Here is a 27,811-nt window from a genome sequence, read left to right on the forward strand (position 1 = left end):
TGGTTTTCATACTTGCTAGAGTTCTGCAGTCTAGACTAACTGCCTGATATAAAGTAAAAGACTTTAAAAAGAAATAAGTTCAAATTGTACTTTGCTTTTAAACTCTTTCAGTGTATTCTGGAATTGTCTTTCTTTTCCCAGTTGCTCTGAATAAGTGTTGTACATTGCATATTCTGCTCTGGACTTTCTCTGTTTGAAGAAGAATAATAGTTATTGCTAAAGTACAATGACCTATTTTAATTTTGAAGAACAGCCTAAAGAACCCATGTGTGTAAACATTTGTTTCTTTTTTTTGCCAACGCTGTTTCCAAATTGCTACTAATTAATTTGTTTTAAAAAATAAGTGTGGAATTGAACAAAAACAATTTTCCTGAGCAATGCTGAGTCCCTTGCTTCCTTAATAGTTGGAATGTAGTTGAGTTGGACAGGACAGACCAATTGAATTGTGGCAGATAATGTGTTGATATAAAGAAAACACCCTTCACCAGCTAGGGAGTAAGGGAAGAAAGGAAATAGACAATAGACTTAAATCCAAGGTTGTCACAGTAATAATGAATGCTTTATCCACCCTAATTATATCTGCAATCTATTGGTGTTTGACTGGTTTTTCGTGGAACTTACACTGATGTCCAGGATTTCAAAAGGTCACCCACAGTATTTCAGAGTATTGGTTATAAAAGGTCTCAATGTTTTTAATGAAGTGTCTGAAGATTTATCTTTTATCAGACATTCAATGTGTTTTCACCTTGTTTTGTTACTGCCAAGTCTGGAAAACTATGGCCTGAAGCATGGTTTAAGAAAAAAAAAAGGAAAAGAAGAAATAAAGTTGGCTAAAAATAGCATCTTGAAACAGGCTTTCACTTGACATAAGATTTTTTCATTTGAAACGTTCTGAATTTGAATTTTTTGGCTGACAGATTTGTATCTCAGTTTTTGAATTTGAGGGGCATTGGAATATCTGTGCTGCAGAAGCCTTGGGATGTGTTCAGGTATTACCTATGATATTTGAAGCTTGAAGAAAACAAATGCTCTTTTGTTCAGGTTTTCATCTAGATTGCCTTTAACATAAACTGGATTATAGAATACTGGATAATGCACAAAGAGCTTCCTATAGCTTTCTAATTCCCCTCCAAATATCTTTTTCAGGAGTAATTACTTCCAGAATACTTTATGCTCATTAAGAAGAAACACAGAAATACTAAAGCAAGTGATCTGCACTGTCACTGGCTTAGTGTGCTGTAGTATTAAATTCAAAGGAGAAATGTTAGTGTCAGTTACAGCAGAAGAATCTCTGACTGAAAAATGTGCCACATCTGATTAGTCCCTGTCACATGGACAGAGAATTAATGTGATACAAATAATGTATCTGCTCAAAGTACCTGTCATTATTTACCGCAGTTTTAATTATGGAAATGTGTAAAAGCATGGAACAGATATGTGAGCTTTGGCTGTCAGTTTTGTGAAGGCAATTTAGTGGGTTTTTTTCTGTTCAAGTAGCCTTATTTCTTTAAGCAGTCAGATGAATGAATATTAGAGATGAAAACCTGCTAGAATCTTACTCTGGTATTTATGTGTGCGCTCTGCGCTTAAGTGCTCATACAGTATATTACTGTAGTGTTCTACCATATACAACTTTTTAACAGAAATGGACATTGGTGTAATAACACAGGCATGATCGCAAATGGAGGAACTTGGATGTCCAGATGAGGTCTAGAGAGAGTATGCTTCCCAAAGTATGCTATATAATTCCCGAAGCTAGATTTTAAAATGCAGAAAACTAGTTATTTCTTGAGATGGTGTTTTAAACACTTGTGTCTTGTCTACTGCATCCCTAAAATAGCTTTGTTACAAATTTAATAGTTGTTTTTAGAAGGAAAATTGTTATTTCAGGAACAAGCAGGACCTTGTACAAGCTTGTATTTAAATAATAAGAAAGGTTGGAGGTGAAAACATCAGTTACCTGAAAGATGGTATGTTTTCATTTTGGGGTTTTATGCTGTCAGTTGGTTCTGAACATACTTAAGCGTCTCTAGTTCAAAATTCTTATTACAGTGCTTCTGAAATTATAGTGAATAAACGCATTCTTGTTGCTGACCCTTTTTGCACATTGGTGTTTCCAGTTCGACTCAGAATTCTATTTTTCTTTCTCTTATAATTTTTGCATCATCGGTGAATTGTCGTATAAAACCTGCAAATAATTATCTTACAACTGCTTTTTTTCAGTGCAGACTGTTTTCTTTAAAAGGAGATATGGTTAATATAATAAAAATTTCGTTTGTCACAATCAACTTGGTTGATTTAAGGTAGGAACTACTGTTTCAACATGCAAGTGTACAGGATAGGGTCTCAGTGCAAGATGCTTAATTTACACTCTGATTGTAATTTAACTCTGTCCCAATGGTGTTGCTTTCAAATGACAACTCTTTCTTAGTTTCAGAATTCTGTGGTGGTGTCTTTTCTTGAAAATGTTGAAATGGTGTATTTGAAGCATTGTTCTTGGGCTTTCCATTTTTCCTTGTGTGTTTCAATATCTCGTGCTTGTCCTGGCATACTAAGAATATAAAAATCATTTCAGAAGAGTAAATATTCCTCTTTTTTCCCCCTAACGTATTGGTGAGGTTTTTGCTTTACAGTGTAATTTAAAATAGTAGGTTATGATTAAATGTTACAACTGGTAACTTCTAACGAAAGCCTTCATAATTTTTCATAAACTAATATTAGAATACTGTGCTTCGCGCATTTAAAGGTGAAATCTAATGAACTGTTTTGGAAACCAGATAGTTAACTTGGAGTAATTGAGTCTGCCTGTTTAAACAGCATTTCAGACAGATAGAATAGACTGTCACAGTCCATAGTGGATAATTAAATGATACATGGACCACACTTTAGTGCAGGAAGCCTCACTCCCATGTACTGTATTGATACTGTATTTTATCAACGCTGCTCATTTTCTTTATGTTCTGCTCCGGCATACACTTGAACAGAATAGAAGGTGAAGTGTTGAAAAAAATAACTTGAATGCTGAAGTTACTTTGGCATGTCATCTGGTATGAGCTAGGCAGAAATAAAAGCTGTTTAAAATCTGCTCCCCTGCAAATGTTTTAGTAATGTAAGTGGCTTACTTTATGGCATCACATCAGAATGATTATCCTTCTTCCATTTTTTACATCTAATTCAGTTCTAAATGACTCCTTTAGTAAAAAACCCCAACCCAACTAAACAAAACACACACAGACCCTCACCCCTTATGCTGGTTTTCTTTCTTGTTATAAATAAAGGTGTTTTATCCTTAGAAAGGTGTGATAACTCCCACTTAGGTCATAATGTGCTAAAGTACAGTGCATGGTTGCTGTGATCAACAACAGTGAGAAAGAAAGGAAAATTTGAAGTTTTTAATTGGAATGTGCACTCTTGTTTGAAGTGGTTAATATTTTGAGTTCTTGTGCCAAGAAGTTCATATACTGCTTTCTGAGCATTTGTGTCTTTGCCTTAATTTATTGAATTAATTCTTTCATTAAATGTCCTTTGGGATATCTCCCATTTGTGGAACTTGTACTAAGACAGATTTCCTCTTGCAGAACTTGCAACTTAATATTAGCTGTTTCTGAAGTGAGACACTAACCTCTGTGTGCCTTTTGCAAGTAAATGTTGACAGGCTCATAGGAAATGCAGCTGACGTTAGGAAGCTTGGGTGGGGACTACAAGGAGCTGGCAAATACTACAGGGTTTAGTGCCAGACATGCTGACACAACAGTACTTCACTTGTAAAAGTTTTCTTTAGGTTGCTAATTCTGTCTTCAGAGTAACTGGAACCAAAGCAGTGTCTCTGATGCCAAGTTAAAATAGCTAAAGTAACAGTTTATGGGAAATTGAGAATGCTTTCCATGGCTTAGATCCTCAGAAATATTAGTAAAAAGAGCAAGCTTCGCTCTTAATGAAAGGGTGAGTTATGAACAGTGCCATATAATGAATGCACTGCAAAACAAGCCCATCTAACGAGAGTGTTAAAAACAGCTCAAAGAGGGAAAGACTAGCAGTGTAAAGTATCTGTAAATACTGAGCTCCGAGTGGTTTATATCACAGTTTAAATTTATTTGATTTGCCAGTTCATAGTCATATTTTGTGAGGCACCCACTTAGTAGCTTCCTTTAGCCTTCAAATAAAAATTATTTTCTTCAAATCTATCTAGACATTGAGAAATGCTATGTTGTCAATTGTGAGCACTTTTACAGCAGTTTGACCATGTCACCTTAAGTATAATGTGTTTTGTCTTGAGTTTGCAGTATTTCTGGTCTGTGTAAAAGCCTAAGAAGTACTAAGGCAAAGCTTTGAAGGGGGATAGAAGTGGAATACAGCTTAAGTTTGCTTTGCAGAAGTTCAGGCAGAGTATGAGTTGCTGCTACCTTGCTGTCTCCAGTTTTGTACGTGGGAGGACTTGCAGGAGGCATCATGGAGAGGATCTTGCAGAGGAAGGCATGCCTGACTTACAGAATGTAAAAACTGGTGCAGTCTTGGTGGAAGGATGCAGCAATATTATATAAGCATATTGGGTGGTTTTTTTTAATGTCATCATCACTCTCAGATTTTAGGAAGCGCTTCCCTTCATTCCTTAGAGTGCAGGACTCAAAGCAAGTGTTGGAAGAAAGGAGATTCAGATGGTGAATTTAATCTTTTCAGTGTTTGTGCAGAGCAGTGTGCCATGACAAGTTAGCTTTAATATTATCACCTCTTTTAAGGCAGGCACATGCATTGTGCTCTCCCACAAAAGTAGAAGCTCAGGCAGTAAACTGAAGCAGCTTTGCCTAGAGCAACTGGATGGCAGTATCTCTTACATCCATGGGACACATTGGCTTCTGCTGACCTCAGAATTAGAGATCACCTCCGAAGTCTCCTCTGACCTATTTTATCAAGGTAAAATTAAATAAAAGCAATATAGAGATATAAGGAAAGACTGTTTTTAAATCTTGGAGGGGTTTTTTTGCATGAAAACTGTCATATAAAATAAAGAGTGGATTGAACAGTTTTTTCTCTGAGATCATCTTAATCATATAACTTTGAATCTCTTGTCAGTTTGACTGCGTGATGTCAGGCATTGATGTCTTTTGGACCAAGATTTGTCTTTTCCTGAAGAGTAGGACTTAGTTCATTTTTAAATCTACAAAATGTAAGCTGGCGCTTTCAGAAAGCTATGTGTAGCAAGTAACCGTGTAGCCCATGACTTGACTAAACCAAGCTGTACAACTCATCATTGATTTTTTTGTGTAGATCTTGCTGGGGATCTGTTCTCGTGTGTCTCTGGACATTCTGTAGCACATTTCTGAAATTTACCCTTCTGTACTGCCTGATTGCTTCCAAATTATTGCCTAGATTGTTGCCCCCCCAAGCATGTAAATTCTCTTTCTGAACCAGATCCTGTCTTTACCAGTATGGGTGTACATAAAAAGGCGTGTATGTCTTAGCTCCATAAAAAGGGCTGGAGGACATGTTTGGAAAAGAGATTTAAACAAAAGGTTATTTTTCTTTGAGATAATAAGAGATAAACTTTGGAGACCATTGTCTTTATCTTGGTCACAAATTTGTTGAATGAAGGAGGCGCTGAGAGATGTTACGGTGACTCTTTGCTTCTAGAGAGGAGTTCCTTTGTTGAATAAAAACTGCAGTATCACTGAAGGGATCTGGTCAGTGTCCAAGATTTGAACTGTGTCAGGGGATGTATTGCTGACATTTTCTATGGCCCATTTAAGCATTTCTGTTTACAGATTTGTAGAGTGATCTATTTGCAGTGCAGTGAGACTGCACTTCCTCTGGTTGAATGGTGTTGCTTAACTGTGGTCAGCTGAATTCCTTGGACAAGAGTTGGATTTTTCTAATGTAATGTCAATAGAATTTGCCAACAATAGCTGGCAATGAAGGCACATGCAATGTTAGCATGAATTTCTGATGGTATATTAAATATTGTGAACTCTGTTCTTAATCTTTTTCTGCATCTTTTTGACAAAAGTGAGCTGCGAAAATGGCTTTGCAATTATCCACTGCAACTTCCATACTAAATCTTTCCTATTAAGCATGAGTATTTATGAAGTCTATGGATGAACATTTGCTTTGATTTAGGAACGCTTTCAGAAGCATTGTATCTAACACCAGTTTTCTTAGACACTGATAAGAAAGTTTGAGTATCAAACCTTTTTTTTTTTTTTTTCAGATGGAGCAATTGTCAGATGAAGAGCTTGACCATGGTGCAGAAGAAGATAGTGATAAGGAAGATCAGGATCTTGACAAGATGTTTGGGGCGTGGCTGGGTGAACTGGACAAACTCACACAGGTGAGGGAGGTTTCAGTCATCTCATGGAATAATTTTTTGTTAATATTATGTTTCTTTTCAGTTGGATGCTAACTGCTTAGCACTGCCACTTGCAGCAAGGCAGACCGTAGCCTGTGACCAGTTACAGTAGTCTTTAAAGGCTTATATATTGGCTTGTTTTCCCCATCTTGAGGTTGTTAAATTCATTTTGCACAACCTGCTAGTTTGACCTATCCCAAAGGGTGTAGTTCCTTCCAAGAGTTACAGAATTGGTATTTTGTCCTTATGTATGTAGAGAAACACAGATTTTAGCTGACAAGAGATAGGCTGTGTCTCAAAACATGTGGTTTGACACTGTCCAGCTGTGACAGCATTTATTTGTTGCACCTGAACAGCAATAAGAAAAAATTGTGATTGTTGCCACTGATGACATAATAAGATACCCTGATACACCCTAAAGGGCGCACCATTGTACTCTTCCTGCATCAGAGAAGCAGCTGATAGGACATCTTTTGGTCCTTCCTTCTTTCTGGTGCTTTTCCTTTGCTTCACAAGGAGATACTGCATTTTGCACGCTATGCTGCACTCCTGGGGTGATAGGCCTTTCCTCTGTGACTGCCTGCAGGGGGTTTTTCAGCTGTGTGAACTGGCCTTCCTGAATAACATATTTAAACTTCTCAGTTTGTCTTTTAGAATTAAACAAAGGTATGATAACTGAAGTTTCATTAAGCTAGAGAAGAGGCAGTTCTTCTCATCTTCATCTTACCTGAAGGAAAGACTGAAGGAAAATTGAGCTAATCACGTAACAGGATTTCAAATTCAGGCTCATCTCTGTTCCTGTCTCTGCCAGCAAGTTCTAAATGTATATAGCACTATAGGGGAATTTTTTCTTTTTCTCTGAGCTCATACACACAGGGCAATAAAGAATCCTGCCTTCTGGGATGAATGGAAGAGTGTGACATGAATATGTATATACTGATTCTTGCTGGTTTTTAACTTACGTTGAAGGATTTTTAATGGTGTGAACCATTTTGAAGGCATAGGCTTTGTAAATCGCCATGAGTGAGGATATTCACAGAGGAGCACAATGGGTCTTAGACCCATTAAGCGTTGCTTAATTTCAGATGTTCTGTAGATCTGTTGAGCTTCAGTGTCAGCAAGATTCCCCATGTAACACATTCCACTCCAGAGGCAGCAGCTCCTGACCCTTGGGTCAGCAGCTGGATCACAGTGCCCTACTGCCTGCTACTTACAAAAATGCTGGTATTTATTATAGCCATCATATTAGCCATCATAACATAACAATTCAATGGTCTTAGACCCTTTGTTCTCTGTCCCATTTTTTTCAAGGTATGAGCAGCCTAGAAATATAAGTGTACTTGGGGCTTATAGCTACACTACTGACATGCAGGCTTCAGGATGATGTCTCAGTTCGTTGTTGATCCATGCAAATTTCTTAAAACCTACTAACAGGTACTTAATGGTAGTTCCCACATTATTTGTTTCTTCCTTTGTATTGCTGTTCAAGACAGTCTGCAACACAGCCTGACAGTTGCCCTTCTATCTTTCGCAACTACTGAGAAATGACATTTCCCCCAAAACATTGAATGACCTCATATTGTTCTGTATAAACAAGTTAGTGGAGTTGGTTGTGTCTCAGTTCATTTATTTGGACAATCATCAAGTCTTGATGGGGCTGTTCCAATGAAGTCCCAATAAAGGGAGGTGATTAGAGTTAATGAGATCTGAAGTGCATTCTCCTGTAGTTTCAGCATTTTTTGCTATTTGTCAGCTGGATTTCAGGAGCACTAGGAGGAAAGGTTTTTGTCCCTGAGATCTTTAACTTCTTTTTAGATTTCCTAAATGTTTATTTTGAGGAGATTTGAAGTAAGACCCAGATAGATGTAAGAGCTTTTTAAAAGATCTGAAACTGTTAAAATGTCCATGGGAATCATTTGAGTTCACTTTCCCTCTTTAGCTCTTGGTCTAACAAAAGCATTATAAAATGAAGTCACAAAATCTGCAGCATGTGTGAGCAATGTTTGGTGATGATGTAGGGTGTCTTAGCATTTATCCTGCTTAAGTTATCCTGCTGTATGGTGCGGGTTAAATGAAAAAAATTTTACCTTGCTTCTCATGATTATTTAGAATTAAGCTTTTGGTGCTGTTGCAGTTTTTAGCAATTCTCAAACTGCTGGTTTAGCAATCTAATGTGTTACGGAGAATGTGCTCAGATAATAGTGAGGGCATATCACATGTGTGTCCAATGATTTGCAATAACTTTAATAAAGCCGGTAAAACACAATTGAGGTGCTTTTAACCAGAATGTATTTGCTTCACAGGAAATCTTTTGTAGCAGTCTGTGGGTTCAGTCTGAAGTAACAGGGCCTAACTTGCCTCTTCAGTCTCCAGTTTCACCAATGTCTCTAGGATTATAGATGTTTTTTACCCCCCAGCTATTCTGTCTGGAACAATACATAATCTTCATCAGAGCTACTAGAGGTGAGGGTTTTTTCCGTCTGATGGAAGACAAGGCTTCATCACTGTCTTCTCATATGTGATGATTGACTTGCTGATTTTTTTTTTTTTAATTATTTTTTTTAAGTCCAAGCCAATCTGAGGAGAGAAGGGAGCTCAGGAAGAATAAATATTAGGGGAGAAAATAGTGCGTTTGATTTTTTTAATGAACGCTTGAGTAAAGATGTAGAAAATTAACATAAAAAGTTTAGGTGAGAAACTTTATTCTGTTGGAACTAGAAGACGCTTTTCCTTCAGGCAAGTGCATCTTCAGGAACTCTCTATCCGTACAAGCATTGCCTAATTTCAGATGTTCTGCAGGCCTGTTGAGCTTCAGTGACAGCAAGAACTGGATTCCCCATGTAACACGTTCCACTTCAGGGGCAGCAGCTTCTGCCCCTGTCATATACCCCTTCGGTCAGCAGCTGGATCACAGTGCCCTACTGCTTGCTGCTTACAAAAATCCTGGTATTTATTAGAGTATTATACCCATATTAGCCATCATAACATAACAATTCAGTGTATTGGTTAGAAAGAGTTCCATTTTTTAACCTATGCTAGTCTTTCTAAAAAAAACATGTGCTACATAAACTGTCTGGGATTGGTTTTCATAACTTAGTGTTATTCACAGGAAAGACTATTGGAAAAAATTCTGGATTTAGCTAATTTAAATCCCTGTTAATAAAATAGGATTTTTCATTGAATGTTTTTATCTGCTTATGCTGTGATTATGCTCATAAGCTAATGGTGGGTATCTTAGACCTATCTTAGACTATTATCCCAGTTTGAATGTGTTCAGATACTTGTGCAGTTTGCTGCAGAGAAATAGTTACAGGTAAGTCAGCTGTCTGTTTCAAAATGACTTAGTCTGTAACACCACTCAAAAAAGCTTTTGGAAAATGCTTCTCTCCTTTTGATTCTGAAAAAAGCAGAATGTGTTTAACACATCTTCTTCACTTCATACCTGAAGTTAAATCTGTGGTATGATGATGTATGTTGTCCATCTAAAGCCTGAAAAAGAGGGGTGGTTTTATATAGACTCGTAACTTTGGAAAAATTTCTCTTAGAGAATTAATTCTCATTCATCTTAAAGATTTGCTTGTCCAATTCCTTGTCAAATTTTATTTTGCTCTTTTTTTGATCGTTTTCAGAGTTTGGATGCAGACAAGCCTGTGGCACCAGTGAAGAGGTCACCTCTCCGCCAGGAAACCAATCTTGCCAACTTCTCATATCGCTTCTCCATGTACAACTTGAATGGTTTGTTGAATTACTTACGACATATAGTTTAAGAAAAATAGTAGTTTAAGAAAAAATCCTATTCCGACTATGAATTAAAATATTTTAAAATACAGGAATATTCGAATACACTTACAGCTGAGGTGAGAACATATTTGCTGAAGGTATTGGTTTCTGGTGTCCTTTCTTTTGAGTATTTGAGTCTCCTGAAGCAGTATCTTTTACAACACCTAGTATCTGAGAACTCTAGCGTAGTATTTGTATAAAAAAGCTTGTTCTGGGATCTGGTCTCATGAAAGAATGAATTAGTGTGTATCTGTAAACCAGGAAGAAAGAGCATCTTGTTTTACAGAGCAGGATGCAAGAATATACCTACAGGATGCTTTCAAGATAAACAGAAGGAAACCATAATTTAAAGGCTTGAATATGTATATAGTATTTTTGTTTTGGTTTTGTTTTTTTAAAACAGTTGCATTACTTTAGCAGAAAATGCTTAGCAAAACATCTGCACTTTTTCAAAAAGTGAGGCATGAGATTATGCAAATGTATTTTTACATTCTGTTCACAGGAAAGCAGTTTAAACTTTTCAGATGTAATCTGAACATTCATAGACTTCTTTTGCTGACAGATGTGTTTAACCTAAATAGTGTGAAAGTTGCGCTGGTCAAGAATAGTCATGCAAATGAATTTCTGTTTAGCAGTGTGCAGAGATTTTGCAATACAGATGGGAAAAGAAAATACTGCTTCCTTTGCTCTCTTAACCATTAGATTTGATAACACAAAGTGAAGAGTTGCAAATGAAATAACTCTGCACGTCCTGACTACTCATTTGTTGCAGAAGCCCTGAATCAGGGGGAGACTGTGGATCTGGATGCCCTCATGGCTGATCTCTGTTCCATAGAGCAGGAGCTCAGCAGCATCGGCTCTCATTCAGCAAACAATGCTGCAGTGAAACGCCTTGCCACAGAACCCAGAACTCCGAAACCACCTGCTAGTCGACCTGCTACTAAGCACGGCAGCGTGAAAGGATTATCCTCCTCCTCTGCTAAGGTGACTAAACCGTCACATGCCAACGTGTCTCTGGATGACATCACTGCACAGTTAGAAAAGGCCTCTTTGAGCATGGATGAGGCAGCCCAGCAGTCTACTGCGGAAGACAGCAAGCCAGTGGTTAGTGCCCAGCACAGGAGGACAGCATCTGCTGGCACGGTGAGCGATGCTGAGTTGCGCTCTATCAGTAACTCCTCCCGTTCCAGCGTGACCTCTGCAGCTTCCAGCATGGACTCCTTGGATATTGATAAGGTGACGAGACCTCAGGAACTGGACTTGACATCACAAGGGCAACCAATCACTGAGGTAGGGTGTGACTAATTTGAGATTTTTGTTTCGTTTGAGTTTTTCTCTTCAAACTTACACACACTGTACCACCTCATTCCCATGCTGACACTTGTAACTAAACATCTGCAGTGCAATGGGGTTGATTGAAAACTTGCTTTTACGGGAACTGCACATGTTGTGGCTACTTCTTTCTGTGTTTTTGGTTCTGTCTGTAAGGAAACTTCTTGTAAAGAATGTGTTTTGGTATCTTTAAGAGCTTTCCCCATCTCTTCCTCCTCTTAAGCCAATCATGCATTTTAATGTTTTTATAGTTAATATTTTTATTTGAAGTAAATGTCACATATTGCTTTTAATTTAAATGTGAGGAGTACACAGCTGTGGCAAAAAGAAAGCACAACTGACAAAGCTCTGTTCCTGTTATAGTACAGTTAATACCCGAAATGCATGGAGCAATTTATGGGTGTGTGTCTGGAGCTGTACTATACCACTACTTAATATTCTTGTTTAATGTATGACAGGAGGAACTCTTTGAAGCAATACACAACACGGAAAAATAACTGGGCTGCAATACAACATTAGCAGATATTCATTTGGGATTTTGGTGCTTTGACATTGATTAATCAGAGAGGAAACTTCAGTTAGAACAGCCAGTTCAGTGAACTTTGCAAGTGCTGGTGACTTGTGAGAGAAAATGTGTAAAATGTTCCAGTGAATTTTGAGAACTTAAACTTAGAAGCTCTCTTGTAGAAATACATTCTGAAACAGAAATCTGACCTGTTAAAATGTCAGTTATACTAGTATGCATGTTCTCTTTCATGAGAGAAAACTGGAACAAGCTGAGTTTATTCTAATCAATAGTTAAAACTAATCTGAATGAGCTGTGCTGGAAGCATGGTTCTACACATCTACAACAAAGTTCGTCTGATGTAAAGTGAATGATGCAGGCTTGTCAGTCTTATGATCAACTCATTGAGGTCACACTTTGCTTTAAATCTTTATTTGAAATGGTGAGAAATGAATGAGTGACAGTTTAGGTCAACTTTCTTTTTGCATAAAAAGTTTGTTTTCAGTATGCTTTTATTGGAGATGTCGTATTCAGTGAAGCAAAACAGATAGAAATGTGCCCTTTGCTCTTTGGAAAGTTAAAATGCAAACCTTTGCATTATTGCTGTAGGCCTGAGTGTTCAAGCCCAGCCTACGACAGTCATTGATTATATTGTTGTTTGTTTGTCAATCCTTTTCTTTTTATGGTATGAAAAGGCTTGGTTTTGGCTTTTTGTTGGGTTTTTTTTGCATCTCCAGCTGATACTCATGGTTATATCTTTGTCTTTATGATGTAGAAAATTAGGCAGTCTTGCATTTTGGTCTCTTCTCGAGCTAAAAAGATTATTTATGTGAATTAGTTGCTCTAGCTTGCATAGCATAAGAAAAGCATGAGTATTGCATTTTTTGATTTTTTTAATGCAAGATGATTTCTGCAGTTGATCTTGGAGGTCTCCCTCTAGATTCTCTCTCTTACTTTGGGAGTTATATGCTTGAGGCATCAGTAAAATTGCCCTTCTTGTCTCCCAGTTTTTTTCAATTCTTTGTGTCATGAATAATCAACAACCACCTGCTGCTGTTAATTAACTTGATGTTGGTGAATCAAGGGACAGAGGTTAAGAAGTTGCCTTGTCTTCACAGGAAGCTAACCTGTATTGCTGCAAGTATTGCAGTTGCTGTTTCACTTGCTTTCTGATCTCTTGGCCACTGACTCCAAGGCTCAAAATCATCCCCAAAAGCTTTTCTCAAAGACGTTTGCCTTTGTACAAATCCAGTGATTGCTTCTCATACAAGGATGTGGCTGTTGTTTCTCTGCCCAGATAAGTTGATATGAATGATTGATTGATTCCTTTGAAGGGGGTAACCAGAAAACGTCAGTAATTTGAGATACAGATTCTGCTCTCCTGTTGAGAACAGAAACCTCTGCACTCACTAGCCATGCTATTTGCTTTGGCTCTATCTATTCTTTTTAATTTCAGTAGCCTGAGGAAGGTGTTCAACTCTGAGAAGTCATCTCCAGGTTCACAGAATTGGTACTCAACTATTCATTATTAAAATTATGGGATGGGATGGGGCTTCTTACTGAGAAGTAAGTTTCTTTTTCCATCACTGGTAAACAGAGAAAGGGAAATCACTTTTTTTTTGAGTTTGTGACAGATTCTGTGGTGCTGTTTTTTACATTTTTACATTTAGCTTTTAAATGGATTTTTAGGAAGAGTTGTTGGGTATCAACAAAGCAGTTTATTTCCTATTTCATTCATTTAGTGCCCAAAAACTAGTTTAAAGGTTTATTAATCCTCTTGGCTAGGTTGTAAACCAAAACACCTTTTACTAGTAGGGCTGAGTTGTACCCTCCCACCCACACAGTTGACTCAATGGTGTTCTTCCTAATAGAAAACATCCTGCTGAGGAAGTAGCCTTTGAAGAAGTCCTAGTGTCCATACAGGGGAAAAGCCCAACAGTTTTTGTGCAGAAAGTGGGAGAGGCTGTTTATTCATGGTCACAGCAGATCTGTTTTGAGATTTGTGACTGTAAAGTAGTGCTTTCAGTTAGCTCTTTTCTTTTTGCCTCTCTTCCTTGAGACTGCCTGTAGGTGAGCTGACCTTTAAAATTTTTCTTTGCTGCTATGGCTCTTCTGAAAGAGGTCAGTGTCTTGGCAGCTCTGCCCTTTTGGCCGATACTTTCTGTCTTCTCCAGGCAGTATAGGCACTTCAAAAAGTCATCCTTTCTGCTGCAGCTTCATGTTATGCTCTTCCTAAGTACAATGGAAGACAATTTTGATGGGAGGAAATGCTTGCCTGAAAAAGGAAATTAGGCTTTGCAGTTAAAAACTTCAGTGTTCTGTCTTAAAAAATAGTTCTGCTCTGTATTTAAGAGCTCACTGACCTGGAAGCACAGGAATATCCTGTAAAAGAACTGCTGTACACTGGCCCGCTGAAGGTACGTGTGGTGTAGTATACTCTCTGTCTGGTTATAGGGACCAATGTTACAGAAGAAGACTGCAATTCCACAGCCACTAGAAATGGGTGGATATGACTTCCCTTTCCTCTCATCCTTCCTTTCTCACAGTTCTTCCTTACACTGTCTCATCTCCTCCCTTGTCCCAGCTTTGGCACTTAACTGGTACTTAGTACACCAAAACTTTCTGCTTCTATTCTGGGTCTCATTCTGTGTTACTTAGGTGAACTGCAGAGGCTCAGAGGACTGATGCACAGGATTAGCAGGATTGTAGCCAAGGACTGGCAGCTGAAAGGGAGAGCAGGAACTCACTCGTTGGTGGTAATGGATGATTCAGAACTTCTTGCCTGAGCATTTGGACAGGCACCTTAGTGTCTTGTCTTCCTCTTCATCCTAGCAGCCTGTGCTGTAGGAAATTCCTGGGATTGAAGATATATCAGCATGATGACAGATGATAACTCCCAGTGGTCGTATTGGCCAGGACCATCCTTGTATTTATTCTGAATTTGTCTTTATGCCACTTTCAGAGGAGTTGACTGGAGTTCCCTTGGTTGCCTAAAGTTGTGGGTTTATTAGTTGTCATCATGGTTTAACTGTCCTCCTTTTTTCCTTTCCTTTCTTTAAACATTGCAAATGTTGATGTTTTCAAAGATTATCGCTTTGTAGTCTTGAGACCTTGTCTTGGTGGTACTAAGTGTTTTCTGACTGCACTTACATTCTTGTCTTTAGTCTCCCCTTAAGTATTGTTGAATAAAAAAAAAGTTGTTTCCACCACACTCTAACCCCCGTAATTTTTTGCTAAATTGAAATTTGTCTTTGACAAAATGGCTTCACAGATCCTTGCTTGAGCAGTATTCTTTCTTGAATTGGTAGGTTGCATTTCATTTTCTCTACTTTTAGTTGTGTAATGTGGCATACACTTTACAATGTTATTTCGGGGGGGGCGTAGGGGGGGTACTTTACTTGTATGTAGACCAGAATAGTGGAGTACTAGCATGAGTTAAAGGTAGGGGAAATGATGACTCTATGACTAACTTGTTGCCTCCACCCACATTATCTTTTTCTTCTGCCTTTGGTCCCTCTGCCAGCAAGAAGTTGTCTCTGTTTTCAGTGAGCTGTGTTAGAGTAGATGGAGAAGAAAGCAGAGGGGAGAGAGTAGAGAACTGTGTTGATGATGCTTATGTAGCTGTTCGTGTCTGGTGGGTGAAAGGCTCCATTCATGGGCAGTCATTGTTACTGTCCTGCACATACTCAGTGAAGAGGTTGCAGATAAGTTTGAAGTCTGCCATCTGGTCTGGCACAGTTCAGCGTCACCCTCCTAATATGCCAGAGCTCTTTATGTCTGTAACCCAGTTTGCACAGCTGAGAGATTCTGGACATACAAAGATAATGCAAAATTTAGCAGTCGGTAACACTACATGATTTAATTGCATTTTATTTTTTAGCTTTTACTTAAACTCATTGTAGATTTATACTTGATGCATGAGGAGTAAAAATCATGCGAAGAGAGTGCCAGTGCAATAAAGCTACATGGTTTGTGCTTCACTTGACAGAGAAGGCAGTGTAGAGTAAACATTAATGTTTCTTTCAGGGTAAACAAGGGAGCTTTGGAGTCATGACTGTTAGTAGCAATTGTCATGTAAGCTCAGCACCCATAAATAAATCTGTACTGGCCAAAAGATCCTGTGGGATAAAATGGAAAACTTGAAATGGATGTAAGTGATAATAAAGTCTGTGTTTCATAGCAATTTTGCCATAGTTCTTACATGGAAATGCTAGCATTTGCCTGTGCAGTGGTATAACACAGAAGCTTTGGTACCCGTTTAAAATAATTGAGGGTCATGTTTTATGTGGGATTGCTAAGTGTTGCATTGTATGAAAATGCAGTTAACGTATGCAGAGAAATAAACTGATGACATATATGGTCTTTGTTAGGCAACGCTGTCTTAAAATAGAGTTGGACTGCTGAATCTCGTGTTATTTGGAGGTGATTTAAAGAAGAGTTGTGGTCTATTTTAGCTCTTGCAGGAATAGAGCATTATTAGCTTTTGTATTTTGGGAGCTTAAAGTTTGAGTAGTTTTCCTTATGGTCCATGTGATGTGTGGTTAGCAGATGTGAAGGATGTTAGACTCCAGTTTGTGAGAGTAGTCACAGATAAGCAACTAACAAGGCATGGCAGAGGTTTAGTTTGTGTTTCTTCTAAAGACTTTTTTAAAAAATCGTTTCATTTTCTGCCAGTTGTGTTATGTCCTTAGTTTAGTACACAAAGTCTGTTCTGGAGCATTTCCAGTTCCCCTTTTCCTAAGCTAACAATAGTCAATGGAAAGACTTAATTTGAAACACAATTAGACCATTTCTTCCGCTTTTTTTTCCCCAATTATTAGTCACAAAGTATTCTTTAAAAAGTCAACAGTAAGGGAAAATTGTGTGTATCTGTCATCCTGAAGCGTTACTTTGGCTTCCAGTTTTGTTGGCATAAGAAGTGTGAGCCATCCAGCTTTCAAATGTTCTTGAAATACATGTAAAATGACTCCTCATTTGCCAGATTTTTGGAAGCTTTCAAAGCATTCTCTGAGATAAACATATGATTTTATAAAATATAAACAATATTTATGTATTTCAAACACATAATCAAATGTGCTTGGCTATGCATAATTGTCATATGATGGACTAGAACCCAAGGATTGCTAATACACTCTTCCCAATGCCTGCAAAACTAGCACATAAACTTTTTTTCACATTATACTTAAGAAATCTGTAAAGCAAATTATGGGAAGGGATAATTTTAATTTTTTTTAAAGCATTTTCAATTGGGATCCAAAGGAAGCATTCTAAAAGTTTTGTTTACTGCACATGCATGGAATGGTACGTTTCAAAATTTGGGGTATATCGATTTCAAATACATGAAAGGGAAACAAGAATTTAAACATTATCCTTGCATTGGTTAAATCCTGATTCTCCACTCAGTGTATCTGACTTATTTTACAGCTATGGTTTAAAATTTATCCTGTAGCTTTTCCTCATGGGAGATAACTAATTGAAGTGTAACAGAAATCAGAAAACATGTAAGAATAGTGTCTCTTCTGTCAGCTTTGCCTCACACTGATGAATAAACTTAAAAGTTCCCTCTATGGAAGGAACAGGAAAATGGACTTGTTATATATGTATATATTAATTAATATATAATTAATTAATATATAATATGTGTCTTGTTTTACACCACTGGCTGGCAAGGCTGGTATCCACTCAAAAATTACAGTTAGGGTGTACTTTGTTACTGTAAGTGTGAACACCAAAGGCATTGTGTCTACTTAAATATACTCTTTCTTTGTGGTTGTTCTGTAAGGATGGAGTCTTCAGTGGACAAGCAACTGCATGACTCACCCTGCTGTCCCAAATGCTGGGTAAATAAGCACACTTTAAAATGAATCTCTTTGCTTTTATGCCTGTTCCACAGCACTTCAGAAAAATACTTGTGTTTATGAAAGGATTTCTTGAGGAAAAAAATGTATCATTAATACAGACAAGCCAAGAAAATGGTTGCTCAGAGATTCTTTATCTTACCAGACTCATCTGCAAGAGAAAAAATACCATAGGTGAATGACCAAATAAATCTAGGCAGCACACTTTTGGAACTACCCACTAGACATGAGCTGAGAAATCAAAGTCTTGCCCTTATGATGTTACCAAACTTTGTCAGAAGTGTGCTGCAGGGGAGTTGTATGCATTGGTTGCAGTTTCCAGTAAAGATATCACTCTACTAGTGATGATTAATTAATGGAGCTTTTAAAACAGCCAGTTTCTTTGTAGATGCACCATTCTGCTTAAAACAAAGACAAATCTCTTTACTTTTTCTGCAACATTTGATTAGATTAGGGATGTGTAATACTAAATCTGTAGGAAGTTAGGAACAGATTACTTGTTTGTCCTTGTTTCAGGTTGCCAAAAAAGAAATTGGGGACAGATGACAAAAATTAGGAACAAAGCCACCAGTTGTGGAACATTAAACTCTTAAGAGGAGAAAAGAATTTGTTGTTCTCCCCAGTTACATATATTCCTAAGCTATAGCATGAAAACCAGGGTTTGTGAGGTTTGTAAAAGAGTCTGAACCCCCCAAAAATAAGATTTCATATTCTGGAGAAGCAGTTGAGAACTGGCCTTTTAGCTGTGTCCGTTTTGAGCACGCTGCTTTAGTTTAGTTTAGTTTGTTCTACGATAATACAGTATTTAGTGTTTAGTTTGTTATACTATAGTAAAAGTTGTCTGCAAATACAAAGAAAAGCCTTCATTTTTAGTTAACTAATGTACAGCTTTGGTTAGTTTCCTGTGTTGGACACCTATTAGTCTTATTTTTGTAAAAGTTATTCAATATTTTAGATCAGCCACATCAGTGCCTTGCTTTGTGAATGCAGGTTCTATTTCATTCATGTGGCTTACCTGCTTTAAACACGTAGGGTAGATCTGTGACTTTTAACTCCCCAGCTGTGTATACCCATTCTTTTATAGTGGTTGATCTCTCGAGGGTTTGGTGTCTACAGTCATTTCGGAGGGAATTTGTAGTGTAAAAGTCAACAGCCCTGTAATCAAATTTTTCTTAATACAGTTACTTCTTAGGGTATAAGGCAGTAAATTCAAATAAAACCAATTAAAGCTATATGTACTCTTATTTGTTAGGTTTCTTAGCTGCTTTGATGTCTTGTTTTCTGTGCTACAGGTAGGGCCCTTCACAGGATGAAGTCTCTGATATTCTGTAAGTAATGCAGTTAGGAATCAATTAGTCATACTTCGGGGGTTTTTTTCCCTTTCTTCTTTAGGTCTTCCACTTAATGCACCTTATTTTAGACTGATCAGACAACCATTTGCTCTAAAAATATACTCCGTCTTATTTTTTCTTGGGGTTTTCTTGAAACTTCGTCCCTGCTGACAAACTATTTGGGATTTCATGTTTGGTTTATGCTACTTTAGATCCATGCTACTGATGAATTGGGCAGCCTTGCCCCATCTTGGGTTGGAGCTGTTGCTTATGCAGCTGCCTAGTGATTTGGAGCGGCTTTCCCTGGAAAATAATCCTTGTGAATTAGTTGTTCATTGATCCATTGGACCACATGGTCAAAATCATTGCTGTCCACATGAGATGTGAGAGCACATGGTTGGGGGAATGACAGGACTGCCTCTTCCTTGCAGCGGTTTAGTCTTACATTTCTAAAAAGCAATAGTGAAATGAACCTTGAACTGAATATTCACCAGCTTTTGCGATCCTTTCTGTCCTGCTCTGTCTTAAGTAACTTGTGTTCAGCAGGGGAGCATCACGGCCTGACCTGGCAGGTGATGGACTAGCACAGAGTGCAACTCATGCACACAGAGCAGCAGTTTGTTCATTTGAGATGTCACAGACATGTTACTTAAATTATAGTGAATTTCAACGGGGTTAGTCTGCCAGGACTGGCATGAAATTATAAACATCCCCAGTATTTAATAAATACTTGCTGTAAGTTAAGATTTAAATTTTTTTTATTACAGTTGCCTGCAGTGACATGGAGTCACAGGAGTCCTAGGAGGGAGGGTTGGCCACTCCTGAGCACAGAGTAATTGCACACTTGAGCACAGAGTAATTGTTCTTCCTTCCCTTGTCTGGCTCCAGTGTGTTTTGCAGCAGCCAGGCACTGCAGCTTAAAGAAGACTGCTGTACTCTCCCACCATGCAACCAGGCATTCTTGATCTTGGCCAGTCTTTGATTTGAGAGTAGCAGTGTGCAGTCCAGCTGGAGGGCTGGCCAGTGCTCTGTGAGAGAATGCAGCCTTGAGGATTTTTTTATTGTGATGCTCCAGGCTTCACTGAGACTTACAGACTACAGTTTTAATTCTAAAGGCTTAGTCTCAGACAAATTCAGCTATCTCCTCATAGGAAAGCACAAAGCAAGACCTAGATGATGCTCCTACCAATAATCTATTTCCTGGTCGGATGTGCAGAGGTCTTTAAAAACATCTGTATTTTAAATGACACACACCTTCCTTTCCTTTCTTGGGAATTGTCTTGGTTTGAAAGACAGGTGTCTGCTAAGGAAGGCAGGAGCCTCCCTTGGAATGGCAGATGAAACCCCCTTTCCCTCTGAGTTATTATAATTTTGAAGTCGAGGGGCTTTTAGGCAAAGATGTGGGAAATAGGAGTAACAGTTCTTTACTATTATATATCTATATGTGTATAGCCAGTCAAACAAACAGCAATAACCATGGCAGTAGCAGCAAACAATCCCAAGCCCAGTGCCAGCCCTCTGGGCTGTCGGGCCCTTTCCCCTGGGGTGCAGTTCCGCTCGCAGCCGGCAGGGGCGCTGGCGGCTCCCGGTGAGCAGGGCAGGTGCGATGGTTCCCCCGCGGCTGCAGGGGGCGCTCCGGAGCGAGCTCGGGGAGCACGCGGCACTGGCGGCCTGGGATCCCGGGAAGGGATGGGACAAAGGCTTCACAAACCCCTGGGCAGCCGATCCCGGTGTCCGGCCGGACCCTCGGGAACAGCAGGCTGGAACGGCAGGGACGAGCACAAATCCCGGGTGGCAGACGAGATGCATCCAAACAGGGAACCCCTCGGAGGTCTGGGCAGGCAGGGTGAGCACGGCTACAGCGCAGCGAAGGCTCGAAGCAACAGCGGGGGCAGCGCGGCCACGGCTCGGCTCCCAGCGGGGCAGGGAATGGTGGCCTTGGGATCCCGGGGTTTCTCCAGCAGAAGGAAAAGCAGCTGAAGAAAGCAGCCTCTCTCTCTGTCCAAACGCCAGCGACCGACTGTCCCCACACCCAGGTGAAACAAAAGAGTAGCCAGATGCACCCCACCCCCAGTGGGTAGGTCTTTGTTTTTCTGAAGTACCCAGCAATTTGTCCCCCTAGCAACACATATAGGGAAAATTCCTTTAAACAGAAAAAAAAAGACCAGGAGAGTTCCTAAAATCCCAACAGGAATACTTTGTCTAATGTAGATGACTAATCACCCTGTAACAGTAACAAATCATGGAAAATTTCTCTTAGTAGTATCATTTGTTCAAAATTTTAATAAGCAACTCTAGGATGACTATGCTTGAGCAAGGGAGGTTTAACCAGATGACCAACTGTGGTCCCTTCTAGCCTTACCCACACTGTGATTCTGTGTGTGAAGAGGTCAGGCAGCTCTGTTACCCAATGCTGTTACTTCAGTCTCTCAGTGTCTGTTTTCCTTTTCTGAGGTTTTAATAAGAATAAACTGTAACCCCTTTTTCAACAAATTTTTTCTAGTACTAATCTAAACCTTCTCTGCTGCAACTTGAAGCCTTTTATCTTGTCCTGTCTCTTGTTACATGCAGGAAGAGACTGTCACCCACCTGTTCACACCTCCTTTTAGGTGTTTATGTAGAGAGTGATGAGGTGTCCCCTGAGCCTCTTTCTTGCTAGGCTAAACAACCCCCTTTGCAAATGAAAGCAGAAAATAGATATTTTTAGTTAGATGTTTATTGTATCATATCGATATGAATAAATTTCATGTGAATACATAATCTCAAAGAGATCAGAAAAACCGATTTCAGCTCTCCTTTCCCATCTTTGGGTCAAAATTACAAAAATTGTTTTTAATCTTTAATTCTTGAGTTCTCTTTTGAAAATAGTGGATTCTAATTCTTGAAGCTGGAATCTAAAGAATTCAGTGTTGGGGTGTAGTTGAAATGGAAGCTGTAGTAATCTTTTCAACAAAGATTTGCAAGCATATAGCTCGCTAGTGAACACTGTATACTGAGTTTTCCCTGATTTTTTTAGTTTGTTTCTTAGGGGCAGAGAATGCTTTTTAAAAAGGCTTTTGTAGTGTTTCTCAACTGTGATATTAAATCCAGAATAGTGGCACAAGAGTGCCACCAGCTGGTTTAATTAAACACGTGTATTTATTGTTAAGCTCCTGTTCAAGAGTTTTGCAAGAAACACATGGCAAGATAACTACATGCACAAGTCCTCAATGTGCTCTTACTGCCTTTTTTTTTATGTACTAAGGTAAGTTATTCTGCTGTACATACCTTGAGTGAATGACATCTTTGAATGTACAGATAGTGTTTAACAAGGAAGGAAGTTTTCTATTTAACATGTTTAAGGCATTAGAATAGTAAGATAAAATACTTTAGAAGATCACCAGGTCATCTTTTTCTTACACTTCCCACCCCAGTTTTTGATCATTATTAGTAAACTGTCAGTGTAAAGAACATATTTGATGCCTTTCAGACTGTGTTGTACTGTTTTTAAACTCTGTATGCCTGTATTCTCAGCCTTTACCTTAAAATTAGAGGAATTAGATACAACTTAGTCTCTTAGTGATGAGACTGAATCTTTCTGAATTGATCCCACTTTTCTGTACTCGGTGATAATCAGACATAACAAGAAAATGGATAAGTGTTCAGATTTTGCAAAAATATGCAAGTAGAATTGAAGGGAGGAGACCATGTATAATACAGCATCTTACTTGTGAACCAGTGGGCTGCTACCATGGCAAGATGGGCTACTTGGCCTTCGTGCGTCAGACCCTAGCTAGACAGCTCAGTTTATCACCTCTTCTTAAGTGCTTTTCTTAAAATCCACCTGTCAGTTATTGTCTGTAAAAAATAAATCTAATATGCTGGGTAATTCAGTGATAGTTTGGAAATCATTTCAGTTTGGGGGTTTTTTGAAACTGACTTTCAGCTCAAGACCTCTTAATCTCAAGAATTGAAACAACCCAGTGAATATTACATAATGGAGCTGACAAGGACAACAGCTGAGAAAATCTTGAAGTTTTGGCCATGTAGAGCATTACTGGTCATTTAGTTTGTACAATTAATTGTATTCTGAAAATCTGAAAGGTCTTTTCATTTCCTGGTAGCCCATCTGTTCTATCATGTTTAGCCAACATGCTTTGTAGGTATAGGATTGGTGATGGGTGTAAAAGTATTTCAGTATTGAAAAAACTATCTGGTTTAAGCAGCTGCTGTGTATTTAAGTAGTGTGTTGAGTTTTCTGAAATGCACTGAAATGCAACTTTCAGCAGCTGGTCCATGAACGTCTGGTATTTAGATCTGAAGGTAGTGGATGTTACATTTCTGTCTTCAAAGAAAGGATATAGGAAATCTTTGAAGTCCAAAACATAATTTGGAGCAAGACTATAGTCCATGTTCTTATAAACATCAAGGCTAGCTGTCTTTGCTGAATGAACTGTACATGAACACTATTAATTTTTTTTTCCTAACAGAGTTTAGAACTCTTAAGTGTTAATGCTAATTTTACTCAAATCTAGTTTTCTGTGTTGTTGATTATCCACAGAAGCTAAAGTTTGTTACGGGGGCATTAGTAGGCTTATTTATTTGGTTTTTTTACTTCAGGTATTTTGATAATCGTATCTGAATTTTTTTAAGTACAAAATCCTTTTGCACAAAATATTTTTGTGCATGGCTGTTTTGGCATCCCATGAGAAAGGTATACATTTAATTTTATGGAAAGTTAGTTTTCCAATCAGCAGATCTTTTGTAGCATTTTGAGGATTTTTTTATTATTAAACATCTGTGGTTTTCAGTGTGACTTGGAATAACTGCTGCTGGGCGTTAAAATACGACACAGTTCAAAACAGTCATCGTTGTCTGCTTCTACTCTTGTATAAAATGGTTTTCCTAGTTTCGATATGTTTTCTTTCATTATTTTTCACTTTTAACCAGGTTGAGTTCCTGCAACTTAGTTTGAAGTCTGTTCCATATTATGGGGAAGGACTAAGCCAGAAGTGAATAGCTTCCTATGGATTGTGTTAAAGTTGTCTCCAAAAGAAGTGATTTTGGCACAGAAAAGTTGTAAACATATTTGGTACGTGATGGTAGGCTTCATCTTAGCTTGTTTTAGGGAAATAAGAGTACTTTTTGAAGATTATATAAAGAAATGAACTCAGTGAGTTTTGTGCTACAGTGTTACTGCCTATCCCAGCTTCCTGATGTGAAATCTTGTAAGAGAGTTTATATTGACAGTTTCCATGTGACAGAAGGAAACATGTCATATTGCTTCTTAAGAGTCCCCTTAAATCCCTATCACTTTTTCCTTCCGGGATGCTCACTGGCCTATGGTATTTTGAGTTCTGCCTGAGTAGTAGTGATGCTGGATTAACTGGGAATCCTGAGTGGAGTCTGGCTCCCTAATAATCATTTAAAATATCAAAGTATAAGTGTTGGTTTTAAAATTCTTTTAGTGACAGATAGATCCCCTTCTAGTAGAAAATTTTAACATCTGCTGATGTCTAGTTAAGAGAGCTTTTTAAATACATATAATGGAAATAACTTTAATGAGCTTTTGCAGTAATAATTTTATACAAAAACTTAAAACAAGGCATGGCTGTTACTAATGGCTAGATTTTAAGAAAGCTATACTACACATAAAAAATACAACTTAAACCTGCTATCTTAGTAGAAGTAAAGAATTGTAAGTAGCTTTAGACTGTGCACATGTTGTATACTCTTTGTGTTTGCCCCCCTAAATTCTGACCTAGAAATATGTGATCTTTCAAAGAATTTGGTAGATTAGGCATCAGATCTTTGACTTGGTGTTATTCATGTTTAATTAGCTGCACTGAGTATTTTAGTGAATGCAGGAAATAAATACTCTTCCGGCACTGTTACAATCTGGTTCTTCTACAATTTTATGCTTAGTGTAAAGGACTGCATGGTTTTGTCTTCTCTGAAGCTGTTGTCAAATTTTGACACTTCCCTTTTGTTTCAGACTACTTTTACCTTCCAACCTCATTTAATTCTGGTTGTGTGACAATTTGAAAAAAACCTTTTAAACTGAAAATAGCCTGTATGAGAAATGATGGCCTTGTACTCGGGAAGCCGTCAGCTTACTGCAACGGGATAGAAGAATGCATGGCATTGCAGGAGTGGGAGGGACACATACTAGTTTATGTAATTGGAATTGGTTTTATATCCTAAATGAATCTAAGGTGAGGCACTGGGGGAGGGATGACTTTGTTGCCAGAGCTTGAGTTCTCATTGTTGCAATGGGAGCAGGTGGAAGAACAGATGCTTTTCATGGTGGAAGACTAGAAGTGTCTCCCTAGGAGTAATTAGTGTTTTGTTTTCCTGGATTTCACTGCTGTTCTTTTTAGTCTAGTGAAGTACTTGGGGCAGAAAAGTAGGTTAATTTATTTGGCAAGATCAGGCATTTATATTGTCAGAGCTTTGGTACGTATTTCAAGTCCCTAAGTAGAGGGGAAGAGTGGGCTATGTTGATCCTCTGTGTGGTCCTCTGTGAGGAACAGTGGAATATTCTAGGAGCAATATCTGTTTATCTTCAGAGCTGGATGTGTGAGCTGAAGTCTTTCTTTAAAATAGACTAAATGCTTTAAAACTGGATTGTGAAAGTAACACATTGTTCTAAAATGAAATTTAATTTATTATCTACTGGTTTGTGCATGCCAAATATTTTAAAAATTGTATGTTCATGTAGTTATTATTTAGCTGAGCTATAGTTTCTAGAACTTGGGCTTTCCTGTTACTTTGCTACTTCTGCTCCTTCTAGCTTTTGGGTATGTGCAGTACTGCAGAATTTGTTATAAGGTAGAAAGAAGCCATGCACAAAAAAATGTCTGGAAAAGAGCTGTTGCCTTCCTATTTCTAGGCATGTGAGCTCTGCAGCTCCAGTTCACATAGGTAGTTCTCATCACACTGATGTTCCACATTTTACTGCCAACCCCTATTCTCATAAAATATCATCATCAAAGTTTCAAGTGGCTATTATGTTGTAAGAAGGATATGGCATTCCCATTTTTGGATAGAAGCTCCTTGTCAGAGAAAATGTAGTTAAATGCAAGCTAGCAGCAGCCAAGATGACCAAGATAGGAAGAAGGTTAATTGGCCTTTCCTGTAGGAGAAATATTCTCCAGCAAATAGTATTTCCTTTAAGGAGAAATTCAATATCCTCTTTTTATCCTGACGCTATTGTTGACTAATAGGCTAAGACAGATGGTGGGTAAACTCTAAGGAAGAGGCTGCAAGCGTACATTATAATGTTCCTTCTACTGCAGTGCTCCATTTGGCAAGAAAGTGATCCATATTAATCAGAGTCCATGATGACTGACAAGAACTCTGTGAAGAAACTCCTGAAAGAATTTCCTTGAACTTGTCACTGGATTTTTATGTATACTTTTGGGGTTTGGATTGAGCCAACCATTTTATTCTGCAAGTTGTGTAGCAATATGTTGTAATGAGACATTACTAAACTCAGTCTGTGGGAAGTTAGAGCCTCTGTGTAAGAAAGGATACAATTCAGTATGACTGTAAATAATTATACCAGGTTTTACAAACCCTCAGCAGTGTGGCTTGAGCTAAGCAGCACTGCTGGGCTTCTAAAACATATGATGTAAATACAGACAGTAATTAATATGCAAGCAGAAAAATCTTCATTTACTCTGTAACATAACCTGTGTCTGTATTAGTGGCTAAATACCCAGGTGGAGCTTGCCTGGAGCCTGGGTTTAACTTCAAATGCTCTGTAGAGTCTTCCCTGAGGTGTAACTTTTAAAGCCTCCTAGAGATCCTTAATTGTTCATCCCAGTGTGTGGCAGTCACATCAAGTAAACTCTCCCTGCAGGAACTGTATTTGCCAAACTATTTGATACTTCCTTGCATGAAGTTGTAGACCTGGGCTCTTCATTTTTTTCAGACTATATCTTATTGTGGCACTGAAGAAGAGGTGGGATTCTGTACTGCTAATTACTAAACAGAAGTATAGTAGGCATGTATAGTTGTCATGCCTTGTTCTGTATAGCATTGGAACAAATAAGGCTGAGACAGTTGCATCCACATGAGGCAAAACTTGCAGTACAGTCGTGGTACACGGGAGATGTACTTCATGCTCTTTTAAGTTGTTTAAATGCTCTTGTTAAGTGCCACAGTACTAGTCTAATTTCTGTAGCAGACTTGGCTGTGTGGTTCTGAAAATCGCTGCATGATGATGGTTTTGCTGCCTGTAGCAGGTGCTGGAGAAGATAATCACTCTCGGATCTGTCATTAACTGATCTCTGTCTTTCTCTACTGGTTGCTTCCCCTCTACTGATTTTGCTTCCCATTTCGAAAACACACAAAAATAAACTTTCTGCTAATTTATCTTCCCAAGAGGAGCGCGGGCATTTGTAATTTTATAATTTGGGCTATACAGGGGAAGAGAGACTTCAGTCCTTTAAATAAAAGGACATGAATTTTAAGTCAGGTTGGTTTATTGTTACGGTAATACCTTTCTTCTTTAAGAATGAAGCAACAACCAGTGTAGGAAGCATAAAACGAGTATGTCTCCCAGATGACCAGTTTATAGTGGCTTTATAAGTAGAATGTTGAGTTTTAGAAGGCTGGACAGGATTTTGAAGAAGATTGTAAGTGCATATTTTCTTACTTTTATAGTTCTAAATGTCTTTAC

At 38.4% G+C, this 27,811-nt stretch overlaps 1 protein-coding gene across 2 annotated transcripts in view; it reads left to right on the plus strand.

Annotated features, from left to right (window-relative positions):
• RAPH1 (Ras association (RalGDS/AF-6) and pleckstrin homology domains 1) overlaps positions 1–27,811 on the plus strand; it is a 91,799-nt gene that overhangs the window by 27,427 nt on the left and 36,561 nt on the right. For both annotated transcript variants that reach the window (XM_082284879.1, XM_082284880.1), the window contains exons 2-4: positions 6,203–6,322; positions 9,970–10,075; positions 10,893–11,410. In XM_082284879.1, coding sequence (XP_082141005.1) covers positions 6,203–6,322; positions 9,970–10,075; positions 10,893–11,410 — 744 coding nt within the window. The remainder of the gene's footprint in view (positions 1–6,202; positions 6,323–9,969; positions 10,076–10,892; positions 11,411–27,811) is intronic.

The sequence above is a fragment of the Coloeus monedula genome (genome assembly GCF_965178545.1).
Source record: "Coloeus monedula genome assembly, chromosome: 7".
Lineage (NCBI taxonomy): Eukaryota > Metazoa > Chordata > Aves > Passeriformes > Corvidae > Coloeus > Coloeus monedula.